General features: G+C 37.3%; 1 protein-coding gene across 1 annotated transcript; it reads right to left on the bottom strand.

Annotated features, from left to right (window-relative positions):
- Positions 1-11,912: 11,912 nt before the first annotated feature.
- Positions 11,913-13,849, bottom strand: GJE1 (gap junction protein epsilon 1). Its single transcript, XM_027552180.1, has 3 exons — positions 13,811-13,849; positions 12,978-13,160; positions 11,913-12,432 (listed from the first exon to the last, which is right to left on the bottom strand). The coding sequence occupies exons 1-3, from the start codon at positions 13,847-13,849 to the stop codon at positions 12,037-12,039; spliced, it is 618 nt and encodes a 205-aa protein (XP_027407981.1). The 3' UTR covers positions 11,913-12,036.
- Positions 13,850-14,547: the final 698 nt, after the last annotated feature.

Genomic DNA, 14,547 nt, shown 5'->3' with positions numbered 1-14,547 from the left:
CAATTCAGTTCAGTTGCTCAGTCGTGTCCGACTCTTTGCGGCCCTATGAACTGCAGCACGCCAGGCCTCCCTGTCCATCACCAACTACCAGAGTTTACCCAAACCCATGTCCATCCAGTCAGTGATGCCATCCAACCATCTTATCCCCTGTCTTCCCCTTCTCCTCCTGCCCTCAATCTTTCCCAGGATCAGGGTCCTTCCAAATGAGTCAGCTCTTCGCATCAGGTGGCCAAAGTACTGGAGTTTCAGCTTCAACTTCAGTCCTTCCAATGAACACCCAGGACTGATCTCCTTTAGGATGAACTGGTTGGATCTCCTTGCAGTCCAAGGGACTCTCAAGAGTCTTCTCCAAAACCACAGTTCAAAAACATCAATTCTTCGGTGCTCAGCTTTCTTTATAGTCCAATTCTCACATCCATACATGACCACTGGAAAAAACATAGCCTTGACTAGATAGACCTTTGTTGGCAAAGTAATGTCTTTGCTTTTTAATATGCTGTCTAGGTTGGTCATAGCTTTCCTTCCAGGGAGTAAGCATCTTTAATTCCATGGCTGCCATAGCCATCTGCAGTGATTTTGGAGCTCCCAAAAATAAAGTCAGCCACTGTTTCCATTGTTTCTCCATCTATTTGCCATGGAGTGATGGGACCAGATGCCATGATCTTAGTTTTCTGAATACTGAGCTTTAAGCCAACTTTTTCACTCTCCTCTTTCACTTTCACTTTCTACCATAAGAGTGGTGTCATCTGCATATCTGAGGTTATTGATATTTCTTCCAGCAATCTTGATTCCAGCTTGTGCTTCCTCCAGCCCAACGTTTCTCATGATGTACTCTGGATATAAGTTAAATAAGTAGGGTGACAATATACAGCCTTGACGTACTCCTTTTCCTATTTGGAACCAGTCTGTTATTCCATATCCAGTTCTAACTGTTGCTTCCTGACCTGCATACAGGTTTCTCAAGAGGCAGGTCAGGTGGTCTGGTATGCCCATCTCTTTCAGAATTTTCCACAGTTTCTTGTGATCCACACAGTCAAAGGCTTTGGCATAGTCAATAAAGCAGAAATAGATGTTTTTCTGGAACTCTCTTGCTTTTTCCATGATCCAGCAGATGTTGGCAATTTGATCTCTTGTTCCTCTGCCCCTTATAAAACCAGCTTGAACATTTGGAAGTTCATGGTTCACGTATTGCTGAAGCCTGGCTTGGAGAATTTTAAGCATTACTTTACTAGCGTGTGAGATGAGTGCAATTGTGTGGTAGTTTGAGCATTCTTTGGCATTGCCTTTCTTTGGGATTGGAATGAAAACTGACCTTTTCCAGTCCTGTGGCCACTACTGAGTTTTCCAAATTTGCTGGCATAGTGAGTGCAGCACTTTCACAGCATCATCTTTCAGGATTTGAAATAGCTCCACTGGAATTCCATCACCTCCACTAGCTTTGTTCATAGTGATGCTTCCTCAGGCCCACTTGACTTCACATTCCAGGATGTCTGGCTCTAGGTGAGTGACTACACCATCGTGATTATCTGGGTCGTGAAGATCTTTTTTGTACAGTTCTTCTGTATATTCTTGCCACCTCTTCTTAATATCTTCTGCTTCTGTTAGGTCCTTACTATTTCTGTCCTTTATTGAGCCCATCTGCATGAAATGTTCCCTTGGTATCTCTAATTTTCTTGAAGAGATCTCTAGTCTTTCCCATTCTATTGTTTTCCTCTATTTCTTTGCATTGATCCCTGAGGAAGGCTTTCTTATCTCTCCTTGCTATTCTTTGGAACTCTGCATTCAAATGGGAATATCTTTCCTTTTCTTCTTTGCTTTTCACTTCTCTTCTTTTCACAGCTATTTGTAAGGCCTCCTCAGACAGCCATTTTGCTTTTTTGCATTTCTTTTTCTTGGGATGGTCTTGATTCTTGTCTCCTGTACAATGTCATGAACCTCTATCCATAGTTCATCAGGCATTCTGTCTATCAGATCTAGTCCCTTAAATCTATTTCTCACTTCCACTCTATAATCATAAGGGATTTGATTTAGGTTGTACCTGAATGGTCTGGTGGGTTTCTCCACTGTCTTCAATTTCAGTCTGAATTTGGCAATAAGGAATTCATGATCTAAGCCACAGTCAGCTCCTGGTCTTATTTTTGCTGACTGTATAGAGGTTCTCCATCTTTGGCTGCAAAGAATATAATCAGTCTGATTTCAGTGTCGAGCATCTGGTGATGTCGATTGTATATACCATTGTAGGTAGTCATCAACTTTTCCTTCTGTCATCAGTGACATTAATCCTTTTTCTTTTTTCTCCTCACATACTGTCAGGATGTGACACTTTATTTACTTCCTCCAGTAACCTTCATCTTCATTTTATCTCAGTTCCCAGTTTTGAGAGTTCATCTTAAAGCTTGTTTTCATTGAAATCACATCACTTGAAGAAACAAGATCTCAAACTCTGAAATTTCCCTCTGCCTACTATTTTGTAATCAACACTCCCCCCTACCCTCACCCAAACCTCAGCAGAACCTGCTCAATGTCCTTGTATTACCTCCAGTGCACATCTATCTTTTTTCCACTGCTATTTGCAGAGTACATCACCTTACTCAGGGGGCTGCCTGTTTTTCAAAGAACTGAGTTCTGTGTTCTCCCCAATTTGAGCAACATATTTATTACCTCTTAAGAATGTATGTACTATGTACTGAATATTTGTGTCTCCCCCAAATTCATGGGCTTCCCTGATAGCTCAATTGGTAAAGAATCTGCCTGCAATGCAGGAGACCCTGGTTCAATTCCTGGGTCAGGAAGATCCCCTGGAGAAGGGCTAGGCTACCCACTCCGGTGTTCTTGGGCTTCCCTGGTGGTTCAGCTGGTGAAGAATCCGCCTGCAATGCCAGAGACCTGGGTTCTATCCCTGGGTTGGGAAGATCCCCCGGAGAAGAGAAAGGCTACCCACTCCAGTATTCTGGCCTAGAGAATTCCATGGACTATATAGTCCATGGGGTTGCAAATAGTCAGGCACAACTCAGTGATTTTCACTTTCACTTTTCAAATTCATATGTTTAAAGGTAATGCTTGAGGTGATTTCAGGAGATGGGCCCTTGGCATATGATTAGCTCATGTGGGCAGAGCCCTCGTGAATGAGATTAATACCCTTATAATAGAGACCCTAGAGAACTAGCTTGCTCTTCCACTATTTGCAGATACAACAAGAAATCAGCAGTCCACAACCTGAAAGAAGGCTCCTTCCAGAACTTGATTTTGCTGGCACTTGACCATCCAACTTTCAGAACTGTAGGAAATAGATTTCTGTTGCTTATAAATTGCCCAGTCTGTGGTATTTTGTTAAAGCAGCCAATCATGCAACGATAGTACAGTTTCTTTCTCCTCTATTTACACTATCCAGTCAGAAGTTGCTAGATTCATAGAGGAATTAATGAAGCAAAGCAGAATGGTCTCTCTGTCCTTACAAATTTGGAGGTACTCTTTTTCTATTACTTCTTGAATCTCATCTGTGATTTTCCTTAAAGTTCACTGTAGAAGTTCTTAAAAAGCTCATATCTAGGTGTCCTTCTTACCCCCACACCCCCAGACTTTCAGATATAATTGTTCTGGGTTGGAGCCTAAATATCAGTGTTTTGGGATTTTGCTCCACCTGCCAACACATGCTGTCTTCTTTCTAAGCACTGTACTCCCTTCACCAGAAGATAATTGATATTTTGGAGAACTTAGGTCCAGTACTCTTGCCTGGAAAATCCCACGGACAGAGGAGCCTGGTGGGCTGCAGTCCATGGGGTCACTGAGTCGGACACGACTGAGCGACTTCACTTTCACACATTGGAGAAGGAAATGGCAACCCACTCCGGTGTTCTTGCCTGGAGAATCCCAGGGACGGGGGAGCCTGGTGGGCTGCCGTCTATGGGGTCACACAGAGTCGGACACGACTGAAGCGACTTAGCAGCAGCAGTCAAAGCTGTAGTTTTTCCAGTAGTCATGTATGGATGTGAGAGTTGGACTATAAAGAAAGCTGAACGCTGAAGAATTGATGCTTCTTCTCAAGAGGAGACTCTTGAGAGTCCCTTCAACTGCAAGGAGATCCAACCAGTCCATCCTAAAGGAGATCAGTCCTGAATATTCATTGGAAGGACTGATGTTGAAGCTGAAGCTCCAATACTTTGGCCACCTGGTGCGAAGAATGGACTCATTGGAAAAGTCTCTGATGCTGGGAAAGATTGAGGGCAGGAGGAGAAGGGAACGACAGAGGATGAGATGGTTGGATGGCATCACTGACTCGATGGACATGAGTTTGAGCAAGTTCTGGGAGTTGGTGATGGACAGGGAAGCCTGGCGTGCTGCAGTCCATGGGTTCACAAAGAGTCGGACACAACTGAGTGACTGAACTGAACTGAACAGACATTGTTAACATAACAGCACGTGGAAATTATTCTGTGAAATAAATATTAAAAACACGAGGTTGAATTTTGTGGTTGATGATTTTCTATTAAGAATTTACTGATATTTTACTATGAAGAAAGACCTAAACTCTTCTCCATCCAACTCTAATCAATTGCTGAAGGATCTGATATCCCCTTCCAGGTTGGGGTAGAATTTTGGCAAGTTAGAGAAGTGCAGAGATATGGGGTAGGAGCAACCACAGGAAGAAGAAAAGGGAGAGAGACTGGACCTGTGGGTGTTTTGACGGAAAAAGTTAAATGCTTTGCACCATTTCCTGGACTCCAGTGTGGTCATCTCACAGCAAAACTTTCTGTTCTGATTGTGGCCACACATACTTTTATGGGAAATGACAGGGCTCAGCCAAAGTAATAAGGATGGTATATACTTATAGCTGTTTCTTTTGGGTACACTATGGTAGAAATTTGGCTTCCAATACATGAGACTCACATTCTTATTGTTTATCATCTCCTAAAATAGATTCCCCCCCCCCCTTACAGTTACTAGCAGAAGATTAAAAGAGAAGACCAGTGAGTTGGCCAGTTCCATCTACACATCCATGGCTGAGACAAGGATAAAGGTTTTAAAAAAAAGGCTATTTATGTTTTCAGCATGGATATCTGGTTGTCCTAGCACCATTAAGTTATATTGGAGAATTAAAAAATACATAACTATATATGTGTTAAACTATTTTTGATCTATTACTCCTGTAATCACTGTGCCTATCTGCATGCCAGCCCTACACTCTTTTGATTATTGTACCTTTGTAGGAAGTCGTGTTGTTGCCGTTTAGTTACTAAATCGTGTCTGACTCTTTGTGACTCCGGGGACTGTAACCCACCAGTCTCCCCTGTCCATGGAATACTCCAGGCAAGAATACTGGAGTGAGTTGACATTTCCTCCTACAGGGGATCTTCCTGACCAAGGAACTGAAGCCACATCTCCTGCATTGGCAGGTGGGTTCTTCATCAGTGAGCCTCCAGTGAAGCCCCCATACCTGTGAGTTTGTCTCTATTTTTCATGCACATTCATTCATATTGTATAGCAAGTCTTGAGAGCTCGTAATGTAAGTTGTCTACTTTTATTTTACTTTTTCAAAATTATGTTGGCTATTCTAGGTCTTTTGTATTCCGTGTAAATGTTAAAAGCAGCTTCTTAATTTCTACAGAAGCTTGCTGGGATTTTAACTGAAATTGTGTTGGATCAACATATCAGTTTCGAGTGACTGAGTTTTAAAAGATTAAGGCTTCCAAACCAAAAACTCACTTATTTAAAACAGTTTTAATTTCTTTCAACATTTTTTAGTTTTCATTGTACAGCTTTAGCACATCTGTTGTAAAATTTCTCTCTTATCTGTTTCATGTTTATGAATGTTAAATGACATTTTAAAATTACAATTTCATTTTTATTACTCTACAGAAATTTTAACCTTGATAACTTAATTACAAATTCTAGTAACTTTCAGTATGTCCTTTAGAATTTTCTATTTCATGATTATGTCTGTGACCATATTTCTTCTTTTCTAATCTGTATATCTTCTATTTTTTGTCTTACTGCATTAATGAATAAGTATATATTTAAGTATGTATTTTTTGTTTTGTTTAGTCTTATTGGCTTTAGTTCAGTGCTAAACGGAAGTGGTAAAAGTACACAGCCTTATCTTTTTACCTGACTAAAGGGGAAATTATTTATTCTTCCACTATTATTAAGTGGGATATTTCCTGTAGGTATTTTTAGATGCTTTTTATCAAGCTTAGCTAATTCTCTTACAGTGAGAGATATGGGTTTTTGTTTATTTCATTATGTTAATAAATGTTTATGTAATCCAGTGCTTTTATCTGCATCTAAGATGACTAGGTGAGTTTTTTCCTTTATTCCATTAATCTAGTTGAATTGCATTAAGTGGTTTTCAAATGTTAAAGCAACCTTTCATTCCTGGGATAAATCCCATTTGAACATGATGTCTAATCTTTTATGTATATTGCTGGATTACATATGCTAGACTGTTTTTGCTAAGCATTTTTGATATCAAGGTTATACTGGCTTCATTTAATGACATGGCAAATAGTCCTTCCTAAAAGAGATTGTATTTTTTTTTCCCTTAAACATTTGATGGAATTCACCACTGAAGATATCTGGGCCTGATATTTTCTTTCTGAGATAGCTTTATCTGGGCCTGATATTTTATTTCTGAGAAAGCTCTTGACTTTTAAATTTAATTTCTTTAATATGTATAGAGATATTCATATTTTCTAGTTACTGTTGAGTCAGCTTTTAGTAATATGTGTCTTTCAAGGAATTTTTCCATTTCACATAAGCATCAAACTCATTGGTGCAACATTGTTCATGGCGTTTCCTTATAATCATTTAAATGTTCTGTTTTGATGTCCCTTTTGCTTTTTTTTTCATTTATGATAGGAGTAATTTTCATTTTCTCTTTTATTCTGAAGGAATATCTTTCTCTAATGTATCTCAGTTTGGCTAACTAGAAATTGATCAATTTTCTAGTCTCTTCAAAGACTATCTTTTCATTTCATTGATTTTTCTATTATCTTTCAGTCTTCTATTTCAATGTTTTGTGCTCTTATTTTTATTTACCTACTATTTAATTAGTATTTAAACTGTTTTTTAAAATAATTTCTTGAGGTGTAATCTAAAATCATTTTAGAACTTTCTTTTTTCCTAACATAATATTTAGAGCTTTTTATATACTGCCAATAACTGTTTTAATTACTTTCTACAAATTTTAATAAATTATGTTTAAAATTTTCCATGTAATTTTTTCTTTGATCAATGGGTTCATAAAAATGTATTGCTCATTTCTAAAATATTTGAGCATATTTCAGATATCTTATTTATATTTATTTCTAGTTCAATTCCATTGTGATTTCAATCCTTGAGACTCTATCATGACTCAGAAAATGTACTCTCTTGAAGAATGGTACCCATGCACTTGAAAAAATAGATATACTCTGCGCTTTGTTTGGCAGAGTGCTCTCTAAATATGAATTAGTTCCAGTTATTCATTGGTGTGTCCTATTTCCTTCCTGATATTCTACTTTGTCAGTTGATTACTGGTGTTGAAATATTTAATTATAATTGAATTTGTTTCTCTTTTCAGCTCTAGCAGGCTTTGCTTCTTATATTTTGGCACTTTTTAATTGGTGGCATACACATTTATAACTGTTATGCTTCCTAATGAAATTATACTTTAATCATTATGAAATGTCTATTTTATCCTTGTCACTATTCCTTATCCTGAAATCTGCTTGCGTTTTCTCATTTATTAATGCAGCTAATTCAGCTTTCTGATCCTTACTGTTTGCATGATATATCTTTTTCTACTTTTTATTATCTATTTAATATTCATTAAAATATTTTAAAAATATTAAATCTTTAAATATTTAAAGTGAGCTTCTTGTTAATAATTTGATCTGTTCATATTTTTTAAAATGTAGTCAGCAATCCCTGTTTTGCTTTGGAATGCTTAGACTTTTATATTTATTGTAACTTGATATTTTTAGGTCTAATTCTACTACCTTGTTATTGTTTTCAGTTTGTCCCTTCTGTTTTTGTTCCTTTTTGTCTTTTTGGCCATCTTTTGGATTCACTGAATGTTTTGATTTCCTTTTTTGGCTTAGTAGCCAAAATTTTGTTGTTTTTATTTTCCTAGTTGTCTTGTATTTTATAGTATACATCTTTAAATTATCAGTGTATTTCAGGTGACAATGTATAACTCCATATATATCATAAAACCTTACAAGGATATACTTTCACACATGATTTGATATGCTACATTTTTCTAATTGTTATTTTCAAGACGAATTTTGGATCTATCTAAACTCCGGGAGTTGGTGATGGACAGGGAGGCCTGGCGTGCTGCGATTCATGGGGTCGCAAAGAGTCGGACACGACTGAGCGACTGAACTGAACTGAACTGATCGTATATTGTTCACTTTATAATTTGTTACTTTCTGTCTTTATCCTTATTAAATTGTTATTGTTTTCCTTAGTTTTATTTTGAAGTTCTTATATTTGCTGCTTGAATTACATTTATTGTTTCTTTTTTAAATGTGAAGTGTATTTTCTGCTGTCAATTTGCCAGGCACTACAATTTTGGCAACATCTAATAGGATTTAATATGTAGTATCCTGACCATTTTTCATTTATAAACAGACTGAAAAACTTCAATTTAAATTATCTTATTTGACCCAAGAACTTTTTATGCAATAACTTTAAATATATCTTTAAATATATTTTCAAGTGGCTAGTTAGTTGTTTAGCTTTGACATTCTTATTCATTTTTGATACATTTGCAGTTTAGTTAGAAAAATCAGTTTTTATATTTTATATAATTAAATATCTGATATTTATATGTTATAAATGCTATATTTTTTGTAACATTTATTATCCAGGTATATATAGCTGTGTGCTAACAATCCTGATATACTTACTAAGAAAATGAAATCATAGAATAATATAGATCATTAAGGAATTAAAAAGACTTTCCAAACAAACTCACACAGAATCTGCGTCTTTACACATATGTACTATTCACTTAAATGAAGCAGAGGTGACCAGAGTTCCTCTGCTGCTGCTGCTGCTAAGTCGCTTCAGTTGTGTCCGACTCTGTGCAACCCCATAGACGGCAGCCCACCAGGCTCCTCCGTCCCTGGGATTCTCCAGGCAAGAACACTGGAGTGGGTTGCCATTTCCTTCTTCAATGCATGAAAGTGAAAAGTGAAAGCGAAGTCACTCAGTCATGCCTGACTTTGTGCAACCCCATGGACTGCAGCCTACCAGGCTCCTCCGTCCACAGGGTTTTCCAGGCAAGAGTACTGGAGTGGGGTGCCATTGCCTTCTCTAGTGGCTTAGAAATGCTATCTTTCCTTCTTGTCAGTTGGGGAGAGAGAGTCCAGGGCTGAGGAGGCTAGACTGACAGGACAGAGTGCCTCAGGGGGAGAAGCTGCAAAGCATGGGAGCCCAGAGATCTGTAAAGGGTCTTTGACTGAGGCCTGATCAATGTAACATCTTTGCAGGAAAAGAACTACCTGAAAGGATTAAAAGGAACAATATCCAAGAGTCACACAGAAGTGAGAATAGTTACTTTTCCCAACAGCTAGGGTAGAAATTCTCTTTAAAAGAGGCATTACTTTGAAAATGTCCTAGGATGAGTCAGAATAAGAATAAATCAAAGTGTTCATCTTTGAATGGGCAATGATATTTAAGGGAATTCTATTTTTTAAAAAATGATCTTCCCTTAGAAAATTTGTAAGAAGCCATCAAGAAGAATGTCTTTTTACCCCTCTCCCTTCTTTCCTTGGGCACAGCAAAGACCTGCTTCACGTAGCTACAGTAATTTCTGTGGCAACTGTGAGTGCAATGGGCCAGATGTTTGTGTTCCCCCCAAAATTCATATTTTGGAAATCCTAACCTCCAGTGTGATGATTTTAGCAGGTGGGACCTTTGTCAAGTAAGTAGGTCTTGGGAATGGAACCCTCATGAATGGGGTTAGTGTGCTTGTAAAAGGAACCCTAGGGAGCCCTCTGTCTTTCCGCAATGTGAGGCTGTGATGACAAGACTATAATGCAGAGGAAGATTCTCATCAGAACCTGAACATGCCTGCATCCTGATCTGAGACTTCCATCTTCCAGAACTATGAGAAATAAATTTCCTTTGTTTATAACCTATCCAGCTGAGATATTCTGTAATAGTAGTCCAATTGGACTAAGACAGTGAGTCAACCAGCCTGAGAAGGGAATTTAAGAATTTGAGAACAGTGGAAAAATAATATTTTCAAAGCATCAAAGGGGTAGCTCATAGGGTACTCAGAAAGGTTCTGGCTTAGTAATGGGGCAAAATTGAGCCTTTGGTGAGGGTTAACCTGCCCCCATCTCACAGAGCTTAAAAGGAAGCACCAAGGATCAAGTCATTTCACTGTGCACTAGAATAGAATTTAAGAATTATTTATGTAAGAACTTCTCTGTAGCTCAAATGGTAAAGAATCTGCCTGTAATGCAAGAGATCAGGGTTCAATCCCTAGGTCAGGAAGATCCTTTGGAGAAGGGAATGGCAAGCCATTCCAGTATTCTTGCCTGGAGAATCCCATGGACAGAGGGGCCTGTTAGGCTACAGTCTGTGGGGTTTCAAAGAATTGGACATGACTGAGCGACTAAAGCACCAATTATCTGTGTGTGTGTGTGTGTGTGTGTGTGTGTGTGTGTGTGTGTGCGCGTGTTAGTCAGTCAGTCGTATCTGGCTCTTGGTGAGCCCATGGACTGTAGCCCACCAGGCTCCTCTACCCACGGGGTTTTCTAGGCAAGAATACTGGAGTAGATTGTCATTTCCTTCTCCAGGGAATCTTCGGATCTTTCGTCTCCTGCATTAGCAGATGGATTCTTGGTCTTATAAAGGTGCTAAGTCTTGTTTATCTTTGTATTTGAACTTTTAATGTGGTACGTGTTTAATAATAGATACTAAGCAGCTATTCGTTGAATTTCTCTTGAGCTATCATGTGGAGAAAGCCTCAATGATTTAAAAATCCTTAAATGTAAAAATTCATGATATCAACTATGGGTTGAATAATGCTTAAGAAAAAAATTGAAAACCTCAGTTTTTTACTGAATATACTTATTTCCTTAATAAACTGCTAGTATAAGGCAGTCATACATAAAGTTTTTAAATGATATTATATGGACATGATTATTGGTAAAACAGGCAGTTAAAACAAAATGCACTGAATTAATATGAACATACCTTAGAAATCATTTCATAGTGATTTAGCAAGTCTAACAATATAAATATAATTTTCTACCTCATTAATCTTGTATATAGAAACTACAGTTATAGAATATCTATGAGCACAGAGGGATTTTTTTTCATCTAACAAGAAGCGAAGAGACCATGCATATTATTTCCCATAGCATTTTTTATTTATTTAGTGGCCATATTACCATATACTTTAATATTAAAAATTTCAAGAAAACAGTATGAGTATAATATTAAAAATGTAAATGCTCCATTTCTTCAAGTTAGTGATCAAATTATAAAATGACTCTTTTAATAATTAACTGACAACTGTTGTACTTCATTAAGTTATATTTTACATGAGTGCAACAATAATTACATCCTCAAAATGTATGCTGCTTACTTAAGTGGAGAGGGAAATGACTTTCTAGTTAAGAAAGCTGAATCCTGGTCTGGTTATGTGACTTTGGATACATACATTAACTTCCGTGAGCCTAATTTTCCACCGGGGTAAAGGAGCTGATAAAAGTTTCTCTGGCCAAAATACTGTGATTGATTAAGTTGTTGTGTATGAAAAGGCTCTGTAAAAGTACTATTTAAAAAATGAGTTATCATTAGTTCCATGTATATTTCTTAATGTGTGAAAAAAATTAAAATGGAACGAAAGGTTTGTTCAAGAATCCCTGCCTTAGAACTTAGTCTTATATTTTATACTAGACATAAATTTCAGACACAGTGAAGTCAGTTTAAAAAACAGATGTTTATGTTTGGAGTTGAGGTGCTCACTGATAAAAGTAAGTAAAAACGGCTGGTAACTAATAGTGGCATGACATCAGTTAATCATCCTTTCGGTCACTGACTAATTAGAAAGCATAATCTTCTACATATGATCTCAAAAATCTCAGCCACACATAATACTATTGTAATGGCAGTAAATGTATACATTGCAATGAGGAAAATGGTCTTCTCAAAGTGTTCTGGAACCATGCATTTTATGATAGTCAATTTTTTCCCGAGAGACACAGCATCACACAGGTAGAGAGGTTTTACTTGGAAACCAAAAAGGTGAATCTGAAGCCAAAATGCTACCACTTCTAGGCTAATTCTTAACAAAACAGAGAGGATGTAGATCACAGTGTAGATGGGTTTTTGAAGAATGCATTCTTGATTGATGCTTTTACATGCAGCATATAGATGGAAAATAGCTCCAGGAACCAGGACAATCACTAGTTGTAATGCCCAGAACACCTAAAGTGTGTCAGAAATATCTTAGTAAAATCCATCAGCATGTCATGAAAATATACACTATCAAAATGTACTGACCCTCAAAAGAGGCTAACTTAAAAATTCTAAGTTTTGTAAGTCTTATGAGGAATAAAAATAATATAATGAAAGTAGCAATGCCGGACATATCTCATTTAATTTTCAAGATGTTTAAAGTTTAAAACTTTAGATGTCTTCATAATTGTGAAAAAGTAGTTGTATTTTACTATCATCACTTATCAATTACTAACAATGATGATATACTTTATTTTAGTAGCTACCCTATCTGCATTTTCTAATTACAAGCCTGGAGTATAATTCTAACATCAGTAGATAATAGAATGCTGGACTTGGAAGAAACTCTTGATCTACTTAAATTAATTTACCTGAAATATATGATTAATTTTTAAAAACATTATTCCAGAAATAATACTCATTAGCATAGTCTACATATTATTTTACATTTTAAAAGGAAACAGTTTTATCTGGTGTAGAGTAAGGTTTATATTTGTACACACAGGAAAACTTACTTGTGGAGTGATTGGTCTGAACTGATTATAACAGAAGAGGTTTACTTCTCTCTTGTCCGGATCACAACTGAAGTGCAGAGCCTCGTTCCCGTAGACTGCAAAGCCTAAGACCCCGAGGAAGAACATTCGAACCGATCCAAAGAAAAGGGTGTGAAATTGGCCAATCACGGTAGGAGGCTTCATCTGTTACAGTTTTAGGAGAAAAAAGAATCTTTTGAAAACAAAAATTAAAGGAGGACATTTTAAAGGATGTTTTCATCATCACATTTTTAAAAAAATTTAAGATTTATGAAATTTTGAAGAAAGAACCTTAAGGATTATCGAGTCCAGTTTAAATCATGTGTTATGAGATTTCTTAATGCTTTTCACTCTGAAAATATGAAGTGCAACAGTCAAATGGGACCTTGTTGCTAATGAAATAAATAATTTTGGAAATTTGTAGAAAGCTTTGAATTCAATCAATATCCCTTTTGCAATACAATCAAGATAATCTTAGTATATCTAGTACCTATTAAAATAGTTGGGTAACAAATTCAACATTAGACTCATTAGTATATGCACTTTCTTAACCAAAGTGTTTATTTGGTTGTCATTACATCTTCTTTCCTACTTCTTCAACTATCAGATTGACAGAGCAAGCTGCTTTAAAGCACCAACAGCTAGAAGTACTTCCTGAATTATTCTAGTTACAGTTATTTAGATTCAGAATATTTTGAAGTAAATGGTTGATCTCTCCATGCACGTAGAGAACCCTATTCATCAGCACTCATGAGAATCAGGTTAAAATACACAGAGAGGACTCATACAATCGTCACTGTTTGTATAATACTCACACATCCTTCATAGAAGTTTTTGATGTAATTTAGAGACATGTCTCAGGAGATGTTATCCTGGCATCTCTGAGGGTTATTCCTTGACCCACATTGCCAGTTTGCTTCTGCCAGAATCAAACTCTTATTTTCTGTCATGACTTTTACAACAGAAAGCACTTATCACTGCACATTTCTCTCCCCTCCTCCTTTTCTTTTTTTTTTTCATAGATCTCTGGGGCCCCAGTCAACTTTCCTCTCTCCCTCCCAAAACAAAACAAAAACAAAGAGCCTGGGGCATGTAGTCAACCTAATAATCCCCTGACCTACACTGTCAGCACAGCCAGCCGGTCACCCAGGCATGCCAGCAAAGCAGGAGGCCAGCCCAGTAAGGGCTCTGACACTCACTGCCTCTCAGTTACCTAAGAATTGCCTGTGTGTAAATCAGTGGATTCCAGCCTAGAGCTTTCTCTGAAATATTGAGTGATCTCTTTTTGGGGGGTGGGGGGCTTCCTGTTAGGTGAGTCTGAAAAGATAAGTACGTGGGAAACTTCCCATGTATTCATCCTTTCTTGTCTAGTTCCACATTTTCTTGTTCATTTCTACGGAATAAAACTGACTTCTGGGAGGGATAGTTAGGGAGTTAGGAAAGGTCATATACACACTGCTGTATTCAAAATGATGGATAACCAACAAGGACCCACTGTATAGTACATGGAACTCTATTCAATGGTATGTGGCAGCCTGGTTGGGAGAGGGGT

The sequence above is a fragment of the Bos indicus x Bos taurus genome, chromosome 9 (assembly GCF_003369695.1).
Source record: "Bos indicus x Bos taurus breed Angus x Brahman F1 hybrid chromosome 9, Bos_hybrid_MaternalHap_v2.0, whole genome shotgun sequence".
NCBI classification, from domain to species: Eukaryota; Metazoa; Chordata; class Mammalia; order Artiodactyla; family Bovidae; genus Bos; species Bos indicus x Bos taurus.
This window is presented reverse-complemented; position numbering and strand designations above follow the sequence as displayed.

Bases quoted from the DNA above. Each gene is read 5' to 3' on its own strand.
- GJE1 (XM_027552180.1), bottom strand. From the start codon at position 13,849: ATGTCTCTAAATTACATCAAAAACTTCTATGAAGGATGT. The intron at 13,161-13,810 runs GTGAGTATTATA...AAACTGTAACAG, and splicing joins AAAACTTCTATGAAGGATGT to ATGAAGCCTCCTACCGTGAT. The intron at 12,433-12,977 runs GTAAGTTTTCCT...GACACACTTTAG, and splicing joins TCAGACCAATCACTCCACAA to GTGTTCTGGGCATTACAACT.